Genomic DNA, 22,569 nt, shown 5'->3' on the forward strand with positions numbered 1-22,569 from the left:
TTATGTGTGTGCGCACGTTATGAAAATAAAGTCGTATATTAACAAATTGGAAAGAATGGGTATCGTATTCCCATGGGAGCAAGCCATTGATTTGGTTCTTCTTTCTCTTCCTGAGTCATATGGCCAGTTGATGGGTGTCGAATCCATCAAACAAATAAATCCTATTTGCACTCATATGATTTAATAGTAATAGTGGCAAACAAGGTCGATCCTCGGAGACTCGGTTTTAATCCATAAATACACCAAAATAGTCATGTTTTTATTCCTATTGCATAAAAAGTTAATACGGAGGAGGATTTTGAAAACGAATAAAACTAAATTGAAATATGGTAAAAGGAATACTAGAAATAAAAATAAAAACGATCCGGTTTCGAGTTCTATTTTCCTAATGATGCAAGCTACTAATGATTGATGTCAAATTGAATTCTAATCTAAGTTGGTACTTGGAAACATTAACAAGCTCTAACACTTCTCATTCACCAAATTGTTTAACCAAAACAAACTCTTTGAATTAAACCTAACCCTTCTAATCTAATTTAAACAAGCTCTTAGAGTTAAACTGAAATATTGCATTAAGTTTTGTGTGAATGTTCCCAACAACATCCAACACTCCTCACAAGCTCGAAAGCGTAAGAATGTGTGATTTTGGTTTACATTAAAAATCGTTATATGGAAATCAAATTAATGTTTGTTACTTGTTTTAATTCACAAAAAAATTACGGATTTTGTAAATCAAATAACTTGAATGATCTAATCCTAATTCAAGTGGCCAACATGAATTAAAATTAAAATCAAACTTTTTTAATCAACACAAAACCAAATTCACCAGATAGAATACAAATTCAACATCAAATCATATGATCAACTACATAAAAAGGAAATTGAAACTACAAAACCGGATGTGTTAACTAAAATACGATAAATAAATACTAAAAAGTACTAACTAGTTGATGATTGAATTAACATCAAAAGACTTATTTAGACGTGTGATCATGGATTGTTATGTGCAATGATTTTTTATACAACTCCTAGTTTGGTCGCGGTTGTCAACAAGCTCTGACAACCCGTTTCGCCAGACACTCGATTAAAACAAGCTCTTTAACCAAGCTGCGAACTTATCTAACTAAAACAAATATTTCAATTAGAACTGACTCACTACAAAATTATCAAACGAGCAATTTGTAATTAGGTGAGAGCCGCATTAAAACACAAACGAAACACCAAACACAATGAACTCTCACGTAAGCTCAGAGAATTTACATTGTACCAACATGATTTCATAACACAAATGTATTATTTGCTACTTAGACCAATTAAAAGAACAATAACGTATTCGATTAATTGATTAGCAATTCATTATTAAAACCATAACCGGGTTGCTCAAACCCAACTAAAATTGTAACAACGACATTAATGAAAATCAGAAATCATATGGATAGGAGTGTATTAAATCTAAATAACAATCTCACACAACGATCTAAAACGAGTCTAGATAATTAAACAAATTCAAACATCAAACCCCGGTGGTTTAGCCGTTTAAGACGGCTAAACCCCGTAAACTACAATTCAATCAACAAAAATTAAAACTTACTACAAGAAACTAAGATTGTTTTGATGTTAAATAAATCTTCAAATTGCCGTTCTCGCTTTCTGTTTTTTTCGTGCGTCTGGAGTTATCACACCCATAAAAAATGTGTGCTTCCTTTATAACTGATCGGTCCCTTCAAATTGTGAGGCATGGCAAAAACTCAACAAATGGGCTGTTATTAATTCCAACGTGGGTTGCTGGAATAAAAGGTGATTATGGGTTAATAAAGTCAAGTTACGGGCTGCAACAGGGGCTGATGTATTCGTATATATGGGCTGCCAAAATTTGATGTTTGACAGATTACGTCGTTGCTGTTCACGAGGTCCAAATGTATATCAAACGATGTCAAAATCCGATCTCCACCGTTCAGATTAAAGAACCATGAGTTATGAAGCTACCGGTAAAATTTAAGCTCGATCAGACCTCGTTTACCCTTTGATCCACTCACTTGATTAAGACCGCCCAATGCTGCCGGATTTTCAAAAACTCTTTTTGCCGCTTCATTTTAGTGCTTGATCACTGGTGTTGCTAGTGGACTTCAACTGTGACTTTAATTGGTGCTCAAAAATGTCATTATCCGCTTATATAAATCTGCACAAATTAAGTTTAAACAAGTAAAATTGTCCAAAACTAACGATGTAATGAAACGAATGAAATGCATACTAAATATAAACAACATGTCATGAAAATAATAAAGAAAATATACTAAAATGATACATGAAAATCAACCTAACACCAGTTCGTTAAGAGATTTCATATAAGGAATCTCGATGTGACCCTAATTGATTTGACCGAGATGTTGATAGTTGTTGAAGCAGAAATGCTTATGAACACATCTAAAGCAGAGTTGCTTAAAGGGTCTAATTCCAAGAGTTCCATGGACGTTGATAATGGTAACATTGGTGATCTCAACAAAACCAATGTATCAAATGTTATCAAAACCAATGTATCAAATGTTAACAAAACCAATGTATCAAATGTTATCAAAATCAGAGTACCTGAAACACAAACTAAAATCCTTAAGCACAAAGTTTAGTGAGTTCCCAAGATACCGCATACCAGACATATCACATAATGGGCCCCGCCCAAAGAGATACGGTCCCCGCCCACACTCGCATAACAGGCCCCGCCCAATGAGATACGAGCCCCGCCAACACTCGCAATACGGGCCCCGCCCAAAGAGATACGAGCCCCACCCACACTAATAATACGGGCCCACCCAATAAGCATACATATACAAGCACATACAAGTATCACATAGACAACAAGTATATCACATCATCAACAAAGGGTCGACCTTGGTGCCTTAGACCCACCAAAACCCGGTGTAACGCCTCGACTCTCAGGTATTAATTTTATAGCTTTAATTTTCATAAATTGCAAGGTCTACTTGACGAGTTGGATGCCCTGACTCGTCGAGTATGAGCGGGTTTGGCCACGTGTTCAAGTGACCGACTCGCCGAGCCCAAGATAGGAGTCGACGAGTAGGAGTTGGAGGATGAAACCCTAATTTCGAGGGTTTTCACCCTATTTAAAGGGTCCTTAGCCTCCCTTATAGCCTCTTGAGAGTCCAGAAAACCCTAATCCGTGTATGTGCTCCATTCTTGTGTGTTTTAAGCTTTGGAAGGTGGATCTTAGTGAGAGGAGCTTGAAGATAAAGTAGCTTGAAGCAAAGAATGTGTGTGGATCTGAAGTCTACCTTAGTGTAGCATCATTTGAAGGTATCAAGTCGTTACCTTGACCTTATTTCTTTCTAGATCTCATTTGGTTAAAAATTAGGGCTTTTCTAGCATGTTAGGAAGCCATTCTTGGGTATGAGCTAAGATCTGAAGTTGCAACTTCAGATCTGAACCCTTCTGGGTCTCTAAGTCCGTAAAGTTTCCAGCTTTAGCAAGAGTAAACCTTCCCTTATGTGTTAAACCCCATTTCAAGCTTTGATTTGATGTTCTAAGTCTTTAGAGCCTTGCATGCACGTAAAGTTTGCAACTTTATGTGATAAACATGCCTTGGGAAGCTTGATCTGCGATATGGAGCCTTAGAATGGCTTAAAAGGTATCTGAATGAAGAAAGGACTGAAGGGACTCGGCGAGTTGCATGGCCAACTCGGCGAGTCCGATGAAGATTTTCGTGCAAGGGCTTCTGCATGGACTCGGCGAGTCAGTAGGGTGACTCGACGAGTCAGTTAGGGTTTCCCCGGCATTTGGACACGCATGAACTCGACGAGTTACAGGGAAACTCGACGAGTCAACCAAGGATTTCACAACTTCTCGAGTTCAGGAAGGAATCGACGAGTCGGTGAACTGCACTCGACTAGTCGGGTCAACATTGACTGTTGACCTTGATTGTTGACTTTGACTTTGACCAAGGGTTGACCAGTTTGACCTCTGGGGGTATTTTGGTAATTTGGAAATTTATGGAAATGGTTTTATGGTAACTATAGGTGGTGGAGTTCGTGTCGGTGATTTGAGAGTTGAGCTTATCACTTCAGTGCGACATTTGTGAGGTGAGTTACCTCACTATACTGAAGGGTCTAAGGCACCAAGGCCGACCCATTGGATATGATATCCTAGCAGTTGGTAGTATGTTGAGTATGAGTTAGTGTTGAATGCTAGTTGCTATACTAGTTAGGTAGATCTGTAGGACTACCTGTATTATTATGTGATTACTTGTATACACATTAGTTGTGTTATATGTTGACATATTATGTGGGACGGGTTGAGGTGATACTGCTCCGTGCGGTAACCAACAAACACGTGAGCATTCCAAATATGAGCTGAGGGCCAGGTGGGGCATGCCAGACTCGTACTGTGGGCTCGGGAGCATTCCAGATACGAGCTGAGGGAGACTCGTACTATGGGCTCGGTGGCAATCCAGATGTGAGCTAAGGTACGAAAGGGGTTAATGCTAATGGAGGAGTTACCCGATTGAGTAACGGGAATACGAGATCCATTGCCAACTAAAACAGAAAAATTAGAACACTTATTTGTAAAGTACTTGAGAATACCTTGGTCGGCGTGAAGGTGGGCAGTTGCCCCGGTATCCATATACCACTCAGCATTTCCGGGTTCTTGAAGATTCATGGTAGAAAACGCTTGCGGAAGAGCGGTCGGTTGATCTAGAATTTTTTTTTGCCATGAATTGGACTGATTAAAATGTGGGTTGGCCATAAAAGTTTGTTGAGGATAAGTTGATGTCGAATTGGGTTGATTAAAGGAGTCGTTTAAAAGTAGGTTCGATTTTCTAGTTTCAAAAAAAAAAAAAAACTTTAAAATTCTGCCATGTAGGTTGCTGATTATAAGGCCTGCTATGTTGGGAGTTAGCACAATATGTTTGGGGAGGAGCTAGGGGTGGCAAATCGTGCTATCGTTTCGTGTTTCTGTTTGACACGACACGACAAGGTTTTATGTAACACGACACGACACGATGTCGTGTTTTTTTAACTAACACGAAAACGAACGAATTAAAAAACAACAAACACGACACGACACGAAAAATATAACATATACTAAAAACTAGTTTATTTAATGAGTACTTTATCAAATATAACACGACAAACACGAAAAACACGATAAAGAACAGCTAAATCGTGTCAATTTCGTGTCGAATTCTAAACACGAACACAACACGACACAACATCGTGTTTTTTACAATTAACACGAACACGACACGAACACGAATTCAAATTTCAATTTCGTCTCAATTTCGTTTCGTGTCGTGTATTTTTGTCGTGTCGTGTCATAAATTGTCACCCCTAGGAGGAGCTAAAAGCCCAACAACATTGCTGTCAGGTCGCTAATTGGAAGACGCTCCAGGCCAAGGGTTCCAAATCCCCCAGCCGCTATTACCAGCAAGAGTAGTAGGCGATCCAAAATTCCCGCTGACACCACCAGGTCGACCTCTGCCACCTCTTATGCCTGAACGACCGCTCCTGCCGCCGCCTCTGGAGTTCCGACCACCGCCCCTACCGTTAAAGGAAGTGCCTCGGTGATTATTTGGAGGCCGATTTTCATGATTGCGGTTTTCATGCGTGGTATTTAGGATAGTAGGGGATGAAGCATGATCTTGATGAATGGCTGGTACCACACGATTTTGTTCCTTAAGCATAGAACATTCTTCAAGCGTTAACATCGACCGCATTTCAAGAAAGGTCGGGAATTGTTTCTGATGTCGAATGGTGGTAACCACATGAGCAAACTTTGGAGAGAGGCCATTAATGACATAAATAACAAGATTACGTTCTGGAACTGGGACTCCGATGTTGGCAAGAATATCAACAATTGACTTTATACGAGTGCAATATTGAACGATCTTTGAGTCGCCAATAGTAATGGAATGAAGTTCATCATCAAGTTCCATGGCTTTGGATTCTTCGTTTTCAAGGAAAAGAGCTTCAATAGACTTCCAGACTACGGTTGCTGTAGCATCAGGTTTGAGAATGGTTTGAAGGAGAGGCCGAGTGAGAGTGCCATACATCCATTGTTTGAAAATATTATCAACTTCTTCCCACTAAGGTTCATCGGCTTTGAGAGATGATCCATCAAGATGACCATAGACGGAATACCCAATGCAATGGGTTTTGAATAATTCTTTCCATGAATCATAATTCATACGATCAAGATCAAGTAGAAGAGGGACATATGACTTTATGTTTGTGATGCCAAAGATTTTATCAGTATGTTTGGTTTTGGAAGAGCCTTCTGAGACAGGCATGATGAAGAAGAGATAGAAGTCGAGATGAGAAGAAAAGAAAGACCGCTACCCTGAGGATCGACTAGGGTTTAGAGAGATTAGGCTGATACCATGTTAGGCACCATATTTTCCCATGAACGATAATTGTATTCCATCACCAAATATATACATGATATAAGAATTAGGCTATGCTAAAACATCGTGGGCTAAATACAATGGGCCACACAAAGATTAAAACAAATACAATAAGTAGAAGATTATATGTCTAACAGTATCGAAGGGAAGAAAGTGAAAATTTCACCACAAAATTCATCCTCCAGACAAGCCATGACGATCTTGACCAAACTCGATTTTTTATAAATCATATAGACCATTCATGTAATTTAGAATAACTACTTAACGGTGGATTTGTTAAAAACTAACGATAGTGACTTGATAGACAGGTAAGTTATAAGTTTAATGACCTATTGTGCAAAAGAAAAATACTTTAGTGAACAAATCGAACCATAGACATAAGTTTATAGTGTTACCGTGACATTTTCCTTTTTTCGATTGTGTGGTAATTTTTTTCAATTTAGGATTTGGTGTTTTTTTACAACTGGTGTTCAATCCAAACATTTTATATTTTACAAATTACAGTTTGATATGTAATTTTGTTCGAACAAAGATTTTAGTCGATTTATTATATGTTTGATTGAAACTATTCGATGAAACACTCTAGTTGAATTAGAAGAAGAACAAACCCAAATAAAAGTTGCTATTTAAATAATTTATGTTAGAACTTTTATTAAAGGTAATTTTCATTATTTAGTTTTATTTTGTTCTCTTATGTTAAGTCCAATTCATTATTCTCTCGCTACTAAACGTAGATTTTTTCAATTTATAATGGTTTTAATATGTAGGGGTTCACTGTTCGGATAAAACCGAATTGTCCAATTGAACAATTTGGATTGAACTATTTGGTTTGGATTGTTGGATTTTTGGATGAGTTTCCAGTAAAACCGAATTATTATTTTGGATTTTGGATTGGTTACGGTTTATAAAATGAAAACCTAATAGTCCAAAAAAAAACAAAATAACAGTTTATTATTTATTTATTTATATATATTTGTTTCAAATATACATTTTTTAGTTATTTATTAATTTGTTAAATTGTATTTTTAAATAGATTAGAAAGTATTACCCACTAAAATACATCGATCTATACTTTTCAATAGCTTTTTATCTATAAAATATTGAATTATAATAAATTTTTTAATAGTTGTTCATAATTTTAATTCTCTCCAAACAATTTATTTTAAAGTTAATTAATATTATGTTATATATTTTTTTAAATGTCTCGCTTATTGAAAACCGAATTGTAAAAACCGATCCAACCGAATTGTAATTTGAATGGTTCGGATCGGATTTGAATTTAATTTGAACTATTCGGATTCATGTTTTGAAAACCGAAATTAATTTGGATTCGCCTGATTGGATCGGATCAAACCGATCCATCCAAACGAACACCCCTATAATAATAATATGGTCGTTAAAATTCTGATCCTGGTCTTAGATCTTAAGATTTTGAGATCCTAAAAAAAACGATCATGATCACTCCTCTTTAATTTTATTATGTAGTCAAGTCTCAAAAAAAAATTTATTCAATTTGAAATCGATCATCACAAGTTGCAAGAAGTTTCGTAGAGCATCATCATTTCATAAGTTTATCTCGAATTAGACAATATGCATTCATAATAATCTTTTTGTCGTTTTATGCCTTTAGTTGTACATGATTGCGATGATCTTTTTTTCTTATTAATATGTTTTTTTCTCTTTTTTATTTGCGGTTTACGGCAACAAAAATTGTGGTTCATACGTAAGAAAAGTTTATTCCACTATTAATGTCTTAATCAACATCAACTTATAATGTATATATTTCACACCCAAGACTTTGCATGAAAATTTAAATATGAATTCATTTTGGTAGGTTCTTTCAATTCTGATCTCATCTTACGATCACGATCTTATGTAAGATTCTGATTTTGACAAACCTTGATTTTAACGTTTAAAAACCATAAGAAAAAAATTGGGTTTAGAGTAGACCTGGCAAACGTCGTATCGTGTTGGGCTCGTGTCGTGTCAAGACATTAAACGGGTTGAAAGGGCTTGACCCTAACCCGACCCATTTAATTATCGTGTCGTGTCATGTCAACCCGTTTATTTTCGTGTCGGTTTCGTGTCGGGTTTCGGGTTAAGGTTTAGACATTGTAAATATGTTGTGTCATGTCGGGTTGAAATATTTTAAAGGTTGGAAAGTAAGAGTTGTGGAGGCAAAAAGAAAAAAAGTTAAACACTAGAGTTATGAGATGGAATGACAAAATTTATAGTATGTTTAGAAGGGCAATGAAAAGAGTTAAAGTTGGGGAGCAAAGGGATAGGTGGTGAGGATGACTAAAATTAAGTAACTTTGAAAATTTGAATATTACTTTCAATTCTTGAGTTTGGCCCACTATATGTCTATAACATATAATATATTTATAAAAATATGAAATTTATAATAAATAATGTATAATTAAACGGGTCATATTCGAGTCATCTTCGAGTTGAAAGTCTTGACCCTAACCCTACCCGTTTAATTATCGTGTCGTGTTGTGTCAACCCGTTTACATAAACGTGTCGAAATCTCTGACCCTAACCCGCTAATTTCATGTCGGGTTCGTGTCGTGTCATGTTTTGCCAGGTTTAGTTTAGAGCATTGGGTGTGGGCAACAAGATGCAACACCAAGTTGTGTCACTTCACATGACACATAAGCAAATGGTGTTATAACACCAAGAGGGGAAATGGACAACAAGATGCAACACCAACTTTTTGGGAATAAATATGTTGTATTTTTTATTTTTTATTTTTTTTTGCGAATTTGGTTTTTTTTTCCTTTTTCGTTTTTTTTACATTCTTTTTCCTTTTTGCTTTTTTTTTATTTTCCTTTCCCTTTCCCTCTCCTACTACCTCCCGCTTCCACTTCAACCGATGATTGTGTTGTAGGTGGTGGTTGGTTGGTTGTTTGTTGCATCGAAGCAAAAGTAGGGAAAAGATTTTGTTGTAAATTTGGGTTTTGACCAAATAAATTTTGTTGAAGGTAAGATGAGTTGAGAAATTGCAGTGGTGGTGAAGCGAGATTGAGAAAAACTATGAAATTTTTTATAAAATATAGGGAAATCTGCGAAAAAGTCCCAAAATTTTGGGTCAGTTTATGATCTAGTCCTAAATTAAATTTCATTAATGAAAAAGGACAGTAAAACCGGCTATTATAATCACTTTAGCCCTCTTTTACATTTTCAGCAGGTTACCTGTTGAGGTGTACGCCAAATGGATTGTTGGGGTGATGTGGCAGGGCTGACGTGGCATGGCCTTTCTTTTAAATTTAAAAAATCAGATTTTTGGGGGAAAAATGTGTGAGGAGGAATCGAACATGTAACCTCCCTCTCTAAAACCAAGATTCTAACCAATTGGACCACAATCCTTTTATATATTTCTTCATTCACGTTTATATGTAATGTATTAGTTGAATTTCTTTATTAAATGTGGGTCCCACTCATCCTTCTATTCTTCCTTATTACCTCCTACACTACGAGTATTACCCTTTTCGAGCCAATCCCATTAAAATCCCTCCAGGAACTCCATCGTCAACAACCCTTCTTCTTCACCCGTTGTCCTACTTCTCCAATCATGTTGGACATCTCTACCCCTCTGTATTTTCGACGATTACACACCCAACAAGACAAGGTTCTGAAACAAAATCGGATTTCAAGTTCTAAGGTTCAGAATCAAAGTTTTCAGTGTTTTTTATTTGTAAATAGTTGTACAGAAATTAAATCTTGGGTTGTTTGTTGATGCAAAATCAAACATGCATCAAAATTTAAGTGTCTGGTGATTTTTTTTTTGTGTGGGTTTTCTGGCAGGTTAGGGCATAAAAGGGAAAGTGATGAGCAATTTTTGTTTCTGGCGAGATTAGGTCTTTAAATCATAGTTCCTCGGGAATCCAAAGATATGGTGGGTGGTGGCAGTGCAATAGACCGACGATATCAAGGGCACATGTGATTTTTGCATCGATTTTCCAATAGAATAAGGTTTATAAGTGTAAGAGCGGTGATCTTGTCGACGACAACGGATCCTCAAAACACCGATGGTTTCAGGGTGGGCGGTGGTGGTGCAAAAGACTGTCGATCTCTTTCGTGGTTGTCTAGTGTTTACAAAACGAGTGTAGTGTCGGACCAATGGTTTTCGGCTAAATCGTTGTGGTGTATCTCTGGTTTCCGATAATATGTGGGAGGGACGAGAGTGATAGTGAGGTGATTATAGAGTTTGGGATATGGATGTTGGGGCCCACATATATTATTCAACAATTTTTTAGTAAGTTAATGATAATAATAAAAGCATTTAAACTAAAAAAAGGGTATAAACGCCACATCAACTGCCATTTCAGCCTATCAATCCATTTGGCATGCTACCTCAGCAGGTTACCTGCTGAAAAGGTAAAAGAGGGCCAAAGTGATTATAATAGCCGGTTTCCTGTCCTTTTTCAATAATGAAATGTAATTTAGGATTAGATCATAAACTGGCCCAAAACTTGGGGACTTTTCTGCAGATTTACCTAAAATATAAGAGAAAGAGAGAAAGAAAGATGTATATAATGAAATGAAAGTTGTATTTATATAAGGTTTAAAGGTAAATTTTATTATTATTATTATTATTTTTTAATATCATATTTACCGTTGTTAAAACCATTTATTTAAAATTACGTATTTTGTCAAGTTGTAACGAGCACGGGAGACGACGCAACGAAAATGAACCAGAAGGGGGGGGGGGTGTTCCCCTATTACCAGGCCGTTAAGGTGTGTCCACGTCGACAATAACGAGAACGCCATAACCCATACCGAATTGTCTTATAAATTTGAAAGTTCCAAGTGTCTCGTGACTGACGAAAATCGTCACCTATGCATGGAGTTAGAAAAACAATAAAGATTCCGTTGCCGGGACTTGAACCCGGGTCTCTCGGGTGAGAGCCGAGTATCCTAACCAACTAGACTACAACGGATTTGATTAAACTGACAAAACTTTTGTATATAATATCTATATGATCAGTTGTGATTTTTTGATCATTGTTTGAATGATATCAGGTTCCAATTTAATCCTCGCTTTCCGGATCCGAGTCACAACTGATTCCTGGTATCATGAGTATGGACTTGGGTTTTATCATTAATTTTTACCATCCACAGTTTTGCTTGGATGGTGCCATTAATGATTGATCCTTCTGTTTTTCTACATAATTGATGGTCATTTGTAATTTATTCACTTTCACAATTGGACACAGTTAGGCAAATGCTCAACTAAAAACTTGCGTGCGTGCAGCTATGAAGATTGAAGATAGTAAATAGTAGTATTTTCTGATCATTTCATTTGTAATTTGTTCACAATTGGACAGAGTTACCTTACGCAAACTCTCATTTGAAAACTTGTTTGTTGTATTTGTACAGTCAGATGAAAAATAGATAGATATTGATTAATTGTGTAAATAAATAGAATACTCTTCTTTTGTGTAACCTGTTGTATTATAGTTAAGTTTTTGGCCGATTGAGACCTCTTACCATCATCCTCACCAAATAAAACTTTTTCTTTTCTTTTATGATAAAAAAAATGATGTGACCCATCCATGATAACAACATATTCATTTTATTTTCAACGGATGGAATAAATCGTCGACGATATGATCCAATAATTGTACGGTACCTCCCTCCCTCCACCTGTCACCCGTAAAGGAACACTATGGATGACTGATATCGGACCCGAACCCTAACGTGTCATCCCTACCCTGCTCTACTCTTTACTCTTTATTCCCATCAACAGTTTATGTATATTTTAATATGAACAGAAAAAAAATAAAAAACAGTTTTTTTTTTCTCTGTTTCTTGGTTTTAAGCTTTTATGGTTATTTAGAAGAGGCAGGATTAGTTTTATAATCGTCCTAAACTTGCAACAAACAGCAATTTGAAAGAAATAACAAAACTCCAATTTCCATGGTTGTAATTATTCAAATACCAAATACATAACCAGACTACTGAACCCTTACACTTGAGAAGCAAAATAAGATAAATATGTGAGAAACATTTGTAACAAAAAGCTTAATAGGGGGAATAGACAACTAGTCTCTCTACATTGCTATTGCACCAACAAAAACATAAATCATAGTCCATAGATGAGATGGATGGCTACTAACTAGTAATATCTCTCTCTCTCTCTCTCTCTCTCTCTCTCTCATCTTATATATATATATATTCATAGTCATAGAGAGGTACAACCACCATCACTTTAATCAGGGTTAGCCTTAGACAGCAGCACCTTCGTTGAGCAGCATCTGATCAAAATGCCAAACTCCTGATATTTCAAAAAAAAAAAAAAAAAAAAATTATACACTTCATTTTACCAAAATCTTATACTATATATTATTAACCAACAACTTTGAATTCTATTTTTACCATGTCCTTTCCCAACTCCTCTTAGCTGAGCAACGTATTCAGATATCTTCTTAATCGCCTCAACCTTTTATCAATATCATCATCCCCTCCCTCATTAGCAGTTATAAAAAAATATATTATATAAATAAATAGATAAGATGTTTGTATATATCTACCTGTTCACCCAAGAACTCGCTTTCAACAAAATCAGCTAATTGTACGTCATTGTTCTTGTTGGCTACCTGTTCACAATCCCAAAAAAACTCAATTCCCACTTTTTAATCAGGTTAATAAGCAATCGTTAATCTCGATTGGTTAGTAATTCATACCGCATGGACATGAAGGAGCTTCTCATTTGTCAACTTCTCCAGTGATAATGCAAGCTCCATGGCTACAATCAAGTCAACAAAACACAGGTAAAACAAAACTATCCAAATTTTGGCCAAACAATCATATCATAGCTAACAATTTACCATAAAGTGCATCTCCTTTCTCTGCATGATCAAAATCAGACAATGGCATTAAAATGGATTGCAGCTTCACCTTCCCACCACGTTTGTTCTGAAACCAGAAAATTGTAGAAAAACCATATAACTTTGATCGATAACCATTACAAGTATGCGTCAACTTCTCAAGTATACATATGAACCAAGAAGACTGCAACAGAAAATTATCAAGCACCTGGTACTCCATAAACTTCTCAGCATGTTCTCTTTCTTCCTCACTGGATTCCTTAAAGAACCTACAAGGATTCATATCAAATATTGTCCAACTTATTGTTAATAGAAATGACAATGATGATGATGATGATGACGGTAGTAACTTACTTGGCTAAGCCCTTGAGAGCAACGTTGTCCCTGTCAAAGTAGGCATACATAGCATGGTACACATATGAAACATTGTACTCAACACTGAAAACAACAATAAAAAAAGAAGATTAGCATTAGAAACATGGACAAACTCACCATCAACAGAATCTGTTAACAAAGACACCAGATATTGTTTAAGCCGATTAATGAAATGTTTAATCTCAATCAAAACGACACAAATTGACAAAAATGATCATTAAGTAGAGGATAATGAACTAAATATCATGCACAGAGTCGCCTAAATCTATCAAAACCGAAACCTGTGAGGCTGTGAAGATATATTCACACAGACAGATTTCTCCTGGTAATTTTATCAAACACATAGCATGCGGTTTTAGATGTGCAAACAGATTAGATTACTAGTCACAATTTTCTAGTAAACAATAATTATAGCATATAAAACAAGGAACAGACAGAAAAATTGAAATACGAAATGAAAAGTTTAAGTAAGAAAGAGTACTTGATCTGTTCGTTAATAACGGCCTCGGAATCATCAGCGTACTTTTGACGAGCAAGAGACTGTTGAGGAACAGTAGGGACGAGATTGAGCTCCTTTTTGACCTCCTCAAACGGCTCAAACACAACGCCTGTAATCGGCCTATTATTCGAAGAACCGCCTTTCGCCGCCGCACAAACGATAACCGACGGAGGGTAAACAGAGGAAGATAATAGCTTAGAACCACTGAAATTATCCCCGGAGCCTACGGTGGCACCGGTCCGCAAGAAGATAGTCGGTGGAGCTCTTAGAAACATGATTTCTAAAAGAGATAAAGAGACGCAGAGAGTGCTTAAGAGAGTGATTAAGGGTCAAATGGAGAGCAGGTGTATGTGTGTGAGCGAGTGTGTGATAAGTGATAAGGAAGAAGAGGAGAGGCGATATATACCCAATCGACGTGGACGAACAGCCGCAGGATCGGATGACACGTGGAGGGTTAGGATTGAATTGATGATGTAGGCGCGTGGCTGGCTCGTGGTATACCTGTATAGATGCTCCAGGTTCTGATTGTGCTTTGTCGACTTGTCAATTTGTCATGAGTCGTGACTGTGTTTGTAGCTTAGTATATCGAATATTTATTTTAGAAATTTTTTTAATAAAAGTAATATTATATCTTGTAAACTAGAGAAAAGTCCGAAAACATAAAAGAAATATCCACTAAATAACCACATCTTAGGCCCGTGTATTCCATATTTCTTTTCAAATAACAATATGATCACGATAACAGCAAATTTGAAATTTCATTTCCTGATTCATGAGTGAAACTAAAAGGTCCCCATGTATAAAAGGTATTTTGTCAGTATTTTATAGTTCTCTCCGTGGATAATCACAACTTTTTGTAGGGATGTCCGTTCCCATGGGCCCCGACCTATTTGGGGGATTTTTTTTTTTAAAATCGGGGGCGGGGCAAGGTTAACCTCCGTTTTAATTTCGGGGCCGGGGGCGGGGTAGGCAATTCCGTCCCGAAACCCCTATGGGAACCCCGTTAATAAATTACATATATATTTACATATATTAATTATATAAATATAATAAACAATAATATGATTTTGAGCTTCCAAAATTCATCAAAACACATGTTTTTAAGATGTCATAATTTTTTTATTTTTAACATGTAAAATTCTGCTATAAATAATTATTTGTTACCTAAAAATAGTTTCTTTTAGCCTAAATAACTTCTTTTAGCCCAAAAAAAAAGTAGTCCAAAATCAATCGGGGGCGGGGTAATAAAGGGGACTCGGGGGCGGGGGAGGGGGTAGGAAGACTGAACATTTCGGGGGCGGGGGCGGGGGATGCACTCCTGTCCCGTTTGCCCTGTTGACATCCCTAACTTTTTGCATCTGAATCATTGATTCAACAACAAATTTGGTAATTAGTTGGTTTCCGAGTAAGCGAGTACTTTATTCTATCAACAACGGTTCAAGAACGTATTCACGAATAGGTTCTAACATTTTAGGTTATTTCTTAACCTAACATTTTAGGTTATTATAAATAGATGTTACATCTTTCATACTTCCACGCCATGAAATTTGTTAGGGCGTGATACACACCGTCTTACTCCAAGTTTAAGTTGATTTTAGTAAAAAATATTTAAGAAATAATTGATTTAGGCTCAGTCTTCTCACCACTAGTTTTTATGCATGCTAATTTGATTATTTTTTTGGTTGAAGACGGTTTTCTCTTGAATAATCCCAGTTGGAAAAGGTTAGGAAACCATGTGTTTTTTTTTTCCATTCTAGATGTATCATTAGTATCTAGCACTCTAGCCACATTTTATAAACTACTATTCAAAGCCAAAGCGCACTTTTAGAAAAAATAAGGCAAATGATGTCTTATTTTCCTACTCCGACTAGGAGTTTATGTTTTAGGAAGGTGTGTAGAGCCAAGATAAGTTTAAGGGCCAAGTTTTAGGAGACATATTCCCGAACCCTCTTTTATCTTTACCATGTCATTTTAGTCATTGTGTAACATACACGTTTTAAAATCATGTTTTAAGTAAATAATATTATGAAATATTATGTGATATTGAGTATTGAGTTCTAACAGATAGTTTTTACTAGAAATGAAGTAAAACTATGTTTAGAATCACTCGGAAAATATTGGAAGTCTTATGAGATTCCAATATAATATTGAAATTTAACGAAGATATAAAATTTGAAATAAGTAAAATTTTATTATTTAAAGCTGTAGAGAATCCCGTTAGAAACATTTAGGCGAAAACCTCATCGAAATCCGAGTTATAACGAAGAAGTTATGACTATTTAAAGTTTCGCGACAGAACCGACACGGCACCGAATGACGTAAAAAGTGAGTTTTTGATAAACTACTTTTTAGCCTTAGTGATCTAAATGAAAGTCGCAGTATTTGTTAAACCGAGAATTTTGATAAAAAGAACGCCAAAATCTGACTTCGTATGAGGAAGTTATGATTTTTCTAAGTTTCAGCTTAGCAGTAGACAGCTAAAAACTCGAATTTTAGATCGAGTGATTTTTAGCCGACACAACCTAAACGAGAACTGAAGGTCTCGTCATTAGTAGTACAACGGTAAAAAGACAGACTAAAACGGACGTCAGATGAATAAGTTATGAATTTTTAACGGATTTACCAGTCCCGGTCTGTTAAAAATAAAAATATTAAAAATAAACTCAAAATTAAACGACGAAGTCTAAACGAAAGTTGTAGAGTATATTCCCGCCTACGCGTGCATATAAAGAACGTCAAAAACGGAGCCCGTATGCGAAAGTTATGAATTTTAGAAGATTTGGGCTCATTTTCCGAGGAATCTCGCAAGGATAAGGCCGATTTCGGTGAATCAGCAGCCACGTGTCACGTTCTTCCCGGGTCCGAGCTCGGTCCAGTAGGCGTCCGACGCGTGTCGCGGTGACTCCTCGCTTCCGAAGTCGTGGCGCGTCCGAGGAGCGAAGCGTGTGTAGCCTCGTCCGAGCCTCGCTCTCCCTGCCACGTGTCCGACCTTCACACCATCTATCCTCCTTACCTCTCGCTTCGGATCCGAACATCGGCCCTATAAAAGGGAGGCTGCGAGACCTCCCGAGTATTTTGTGAATTTTGGCACTTTTTCACCCTTAATCAATATTTTTAGTATTTCCACTTTCCCCGAAGCCCCGATATCATTTCTAACACCTGAAACACGCCCCGAAGTGCCCGAGAAGCCCAAGAAATTTACCTTTTCGGTTTGAAGCCCAGCCCTCGCAGGGCCCGGTTTTCAATAAATCTCCTGGTTTTCAACGACAAAACTTTATTATTATAACGAAGTGCTGCACAAATTACTATTTTAACCCCCAGTTATTTCACGGTGAGTTTAATATATAGGAACAATTGTATGTTATGTGTTATATGTGCTATGTGCTTTTCAGTGTTATTATTTCGGGTTATTTTCCCGTGTTATTTTTATTTCTGCTATTTATGATAGCAAAACTATACCTTTGACCATGTGATTAGTGAAAGGACTTAGATTCACGGTGGTACTGGTACGTAGCCTCTGGCCATGTAGAGCATGTCTCCGTAAGAGAATGACTTCTATTATATGGCATTGGCAGATGGTTAGACAGGGCTATAAGCCTGAAATCTACCGAAATGTTTAAATCAGAAAGTGTATGTCTTCTGTGCCATTTGGGCCGAAGCTTTATTGATCGTATACCTTTGTATCAAATCATTGATTGATATGGAAAGTTTGTCTCATGATTCACATATGTCTTTGTTGTTCCTTGTTCCTCTTTGCTTCTGCCATATTGAAGTATATATATGGCATAACGTTATATTGTATCTATTATTGAACTCACTAAGCGTCACCGCTTACCCCTCTCATGTTTAACAATTGCAGGAGATAAGTAACCAGTATAGTCATATACTGTTGGAAGGTTTAGAATAGTTTATACTATTGATTTTGTACTTGGGTTTACGTATGTATAAAAGTTTAAATATCCTGGGTAGTTATGTAATATACTAAAACTTAGTCGGTTTGTATCCAGTCTTTTGTAATCAAATTATCAATGTAAAATATTGTTTTTATAAATATGCATGTAGCATGTTTTGGAGTAACAACTGTCAAGTATGAAAGTTTAGGTCTTTCAGAAATACGAAAGTTTAGAAAGGGGCTCTTTCACCTTCGGGGTTGGAAGTGAAGAGCCAAGATAAGTTTAAGGGGCAAGTTTGCAAACTTGGGCCAAGAGGGAGTACGCTGCGCGTACATAAGAGTGCGTTGGGCGTACTAATGTCAGGGTGAAACCCTAATATTTAGGGTTTGGGGCCTATATAAGCAACATTATGGGCACCAAAACCTCCCTTACCTCAGCCTCCACAGATTATACTCGTCTTCCCCAAACCCTAACCCTTCCTTTGTGTGTTTAAGCTTATTGAGTGTGTTCTTGAGTGCTTTGAGAGGAAGTTATTGCATCAAAGAGTTAGAGAAAGAGATCATGCTTGTAGATCTGAAGTTAGCTTGTGCCCAAGAAGCTCCAGAAGGTATAAAGTTCCAAACTTTATGCATATATGCATAGATCTCATCATTTTACTTTAATGGAAGCATTTCTTGTCCCAAAAGCCATAAGGTGGTGCATGATGTGATTTGGACAAAAAGGGTTGTCCTTCTAGACTCTTGAAAGGACCTTAAGTGATAAAAATGAGGTATCATTAGCTGTATGTGTCCCATGTATGGAAAAATAAGGTCTTAATGGATTAAGACCAAGCATTAAGAACTTTATGGACGGCCAAAGTGATAAAGTTCATGACTTTATGGATCCTAGGCATGTTAGGTCTCTGGATCTGAAGTTTGGGCTTAAGTGCTTAAGCCATTAAGCACTTAATAAGGTTTTGGCAAACTGTCGAGTACGTCCAACGTAAATCCAGTATTCCCAACGTACTGGGTCAACCACCCCGATGGTGGTCAACATCTGGACAAATTGGATTACCCCTCTAGGCCCATAGTGTGAGTTTGGCTTGCCTTCCGGGCCCACAGCTCACAACTGGCTTGCCTCCTCTGCAGTTCTACAACTGAAACATATATGACTTGCCCTCAGTATGAGTCTGGTATACCACCCGGTCCTCAGCTCGTATCTGGTATGCTAATGAGTCCTCAGTATGAGTATGGTATGCCTTCCAGGCCCTCAGCTCATATCTGGAATACTCCAGGGTTTGTTGGTCACTGCACGAGACAGTGCAACCTCAACCCTACCCACACAACATGTCTACATGCATAGCTTCTTGCACATACAGATAATCAAACAATAACACAGGTAGTCCTACAGATCTGCCTAACTGGCATAGCAACTAGCATGTATAACCACCTCATACTCAACATGTAATCACTACTGGGATATCAAATCCAATGGGCCGGCCTTGGTGCCTTAGACCCCTTAGTATAGTGACGATAACTCACCTCGCAAGTAGTACTGAAATACTGTAAATCTCTAACTGCTGTCTCACCGGGAATCCCAAACTATTACACAATAAATATTAAGTTAATAACCAAAATAACCTTCTTGACTAAATGTCCACACCATTCATTAAGTCCATTTTCTTAATTGGGTCAAGGCCTAATTACCCAGTCCTTGACTTGAAAGTCCATATATAAAGCCCATTATTGGCCCAATTTACTAAATTGGGCCCAACCTCCTAATTGGGCCTAACCCTATGATCCAATATCACTACCTGGCCCAAAATATCTTATTTACAAAGTCCAACAAAGGCCCAATCCCATTTAGTCCATAAATAGCCCAAAATACGAAGCCCATTCGTCAAAGGCCCAACAGAGGACGTACGCGGGGGGTATTCCTATGGTACGCGGGGCGGCTATTTATGGACTAAATGGGATTGGGCCTTTTTTGGACTTTGTAAATAAGATATTTTGGGCCAGGTAGTGATATTGGATCATAGGGTTAGGCCCAATTAGGAGGTTGGGCCCAATTTAGTAAATTGGGCCAATAATGGGCTTTATATATGGACTTTCAAGTCAAGGACTGGGTAATTAGGCCTTGACCCAATTAAGAAAATGAACTTAATGAATGGTGTGGACATTTAGTCAAGAAGGTTATTTTGGTTATTAACTTAATATTTATTGTGTAATAGTTTGGGATTCCCGGTGAGACAGCAGTTAGAGATTTACAGTATTTCAGTACTACTTGCGAGGTGAGTTATCGTCACTATACTAAGGGGTCTAAGGCACCAAGGCCGGCCCATTGGATTTGATATCCCAATAGTGATTACATGTTGAGTATGAGGTGGTTATACATGCTAGTTGCTATGCCAGTTAGGCAGATCTGTAGGACTACCTGTGTTATTGTTTGATTATCTGTATGTGCAAGAAGCTATGCATGTAGACATGTTGTGTGGGTAGGGTTGAGGTTGCACTGTCTCGTGCAGTGACCAACAAACCCTGGAGTATTCCAGATATGAGCTGAGGGCCTGGAAGGCATACCATACTCATACTGAGGACTCATTAGCATACCAGATACGAGCTGAGGACCGGGTGGTATACCAGACTCATACTGAGGGCAAGTCATATATGTTTCAGTTGTAGAACTGCAGAGGAGGCAAGCCAGTTGTGAGCTGTGGGCCCGGAAGGCAAGCCAAACTCACACTGTGGGCCCAGAGGGGTAATCCAATTTGTAGAGCTGTGGACCAATTACATGTTGTTATTATGTGTGTTGTTTGTTATGTTTCGGTATTTTGGGGGAACTCACTAAGCTTTCGAGCTTACAGTTTCAGTTTATTGTTTCAGGTACATCAGGGGATCGCGGCAAGGCGAAGGCGTGATCATACAACTCCTCATGTTCTGTTTATGTTTCTGGGAAAACTCTGATATATTATATTTTGAAAAAAAGTTTGTAATGATTTAATGGTTTTGGAAATGTTTTTAAAAGTTCAAATTTGGCATGATTTTTAAGGGTGTTACATAAAGTATAGCAAGGTATGCAATAATACTATTGAGGTCTTGGAAATCAAGGAATGATAGATTGTTCAACAACAAAAGGTTGCATCCTACTAAAGTGGCAGATATCATTATGTCTACAATGTTTAAATGGGTGAAATATAGGGGGAAAACAGAGACGATAAGATGGTCAGATTGGTGTTCAAATCCTTTCATTGGGTTGTAACTTTATTATTTTCAAGGCTCGTGTTTTTTTCTCTTTTGTTGTACTCCTTCGTAGCATCTTGCTGGGGTTTTTCTTATTATTAATATATCCTCTATTTGCCGGTTCAAACAAAAAAAGCAAGGGTATGCAATTTTACTACTTAGTATCATTATTTCTTTTAAATAAGCTATTATATAATAAATACTAATATTGCATTCCCTTGATATAATACTTGCATACCCTTTTGTGGTTGACGAATGACTATAATGCGGTTTAAATTGTCTTCTTTCAACATATAAAAATAAAAATAATTATTTGAAACAAATTATAAGACGACAACATATACATATATCGATTTTTTTTAAGCCTCTTTGATAACATTTTTGCATTTAATTTTGGAGTTGTTAGTTCTACTAAAATATCAACAAATTTTTTCAAAACATATTTATAAACAACGTTTTAGATGTAAAATAATCATTTTTAAAAGATAAAAGTTCAGAGAATACTAACAAAATTTGTTCTGTTCCTTAGTTTCGGTAAAATTCTTAATTTTTAAATTTATTACTTATTTTTAAAATTTTAAAATTGGTGTATTGTGACATCGGTTATATTATTTCATGAACACATCTTTATCCTTTGATCCAATATTTCTATAATTTTTTTGACAAAACTACAAAAGTGGCCCCTATTGTTTGTCGATTTCTTTAGGTAATGTCTAAAAAACAGTTTGCTAACAAAAAACATCCTTATTTGGTGTTTGAGTTGTGGATTTGATCCCTACTTCTAACTGTCATGAGAGGCATGTCATTTTCTTCCCCACATGCCCTACACACGAGGTCATTTTTGTCTTTACATTTATGGGGACAATACTTATCTATTACCGTGCATATAACTATGTCAAAACGATCGAACACTTTTCACCTTCTTTCTCGTTCAATTGATGCACTGGTTTTGTATGGTGAGCGTTACTATAACTTTTGAAACTTATTTTTTTTGAAATTTCACATAATATGCTAACTACATTCTGTATTTTTTTTTTTGGGAAAGTTGATCATCCCACTTTGTTCACGATTGAACTTCACCATGGTAGGAAGTTCACACATTTTCCAAATATAAGATATGTGCCGGGGAAAGTTATGCATATCGATTTAGTTGATATAGATGAGTTTTCAGTGCATGAACTCGACGCTATGATGCTAGAACTAGGATATGTGGTTCCCCCGTGATATATTATTATTTTAGAATTCTCAATGAAGACTTGATTTTTGGCCTTAGAGCTCTTAGTAATGATCAATATGTGTGTAACCTAGCTATGAGTTACATGGTGTAACCCTAATAGCC

At 36.9% G+C, this 22,569-nt stretch overlaps 2 protein-coding genes and 1 non-coding gene across 3 annotated transcripts; all 3 read right to left on the reverse strand.

Annotated features, from left to right (window-relative positions):
- Positions 1 to 5,380: 5,380 nt before the first annotated feature.
- On the reverse strand, positions 5,381 to 6,061 carry LOC145158653 (uncharacterized). Its single transcript, XM_079077514.1, has one exon. It carries the CDS (start codon positions 6,059 to 6,061, stop codon positions 5,381 to 5,383), a length of 681 nt encoding a protein of 226 aa, XP_078933640.1.
- Positions 6,062 to 11,282: 5,221 nt separating this feature from the next.
- TRNAE-CUC (transfer RNA glutamic acid (anticodon CUC)) lies at positions 11,283 to 11,355 on the reverse strand. The gene has a single exon. It is a non-coding gene; the product is annotated as a tRNA-Glu (tRNA).
- A 949-nt stretch (positions 11,356 to 12,304) lies between these two features.
- LOC145161428 (ferritin-4, chloroplastic-like) lies at positions 12,305 to 14,498 on the reverse strand. Its single transcript, XM_079080940.1, has 8 exons — positions 14,102 to 14,498; positions 13,600 to 13,683; positions 13,454 to 13,514; positions 13,246 to 13,333; positions 13,102 to 13,163; positions 12,949 to 13,014; positions 12,794 to 12,857; positions 12,305 to 12,692 (listed from the first exon to the last, which is right to left on the reverse strand). The coding sequence occupies exons 1-8, from the start codon at positions 14,392 to 14,394 to the stop codon at positions 12,643 to 12,645; spliced, it is 768 nt and encodes a 255-aa protein (XP_078937066.1). The 5' UTR covers positions 14,395 to 14,498; the 3' UTR covers positions 12,305 to 12,642.
- Positions 14,499 to 22,569: the final 8,071 nt, after the last annotated feature.

The sequence above is a fragment of the Lactuca virosa genome, chromosome 2, assembly GCF_052849685.1.
Source record: "Lactuca virosa cultivar CGN04683 chromosome 2, Lactuca_virosa_CGN04683_v6, whole genome shotgun sequence".
NCBI classification, from domain to species: Eukaryota; Viridiplantae; Streptophyta; class Magnoliopsida; order Asterales; family Asteraceae; genus Lactuca; species Lactuca virosa.

Excerpts from the sequence above, each read along its gene's own strand:
- LOC145158653 (XM_079077514.1), bottom strand. The coding sequence starts at position 6,061 with ATGTATGGCACTCTCACTCGGCCTCTCCTTCAAACCATTCTCAAACCT.
- LOC145161428 (XM_079080940.1), bottom strand. The coding sequence starts at position 14,394 with ATGTTTCTAAGAGCTCCACCGACTATCTTCTTGCGGACCGGTGCCACC. Across the intron at positions 13,515-13,599 it reads GCTCTCAAGGGCTTAGCCAA|GTTCTTTAAGGAATCCAGTG; the intron begins GTAAGTTACTAC and ends GAATCCTTGTAG. Across the intron at positions 12,693-12,793 it reads AGGAGTTGGGAAAGGACATG|GAGTTTGGCATTTTGATCAG; the intron begins GTAAAAATAGAA and ends TTGAAATATCAG.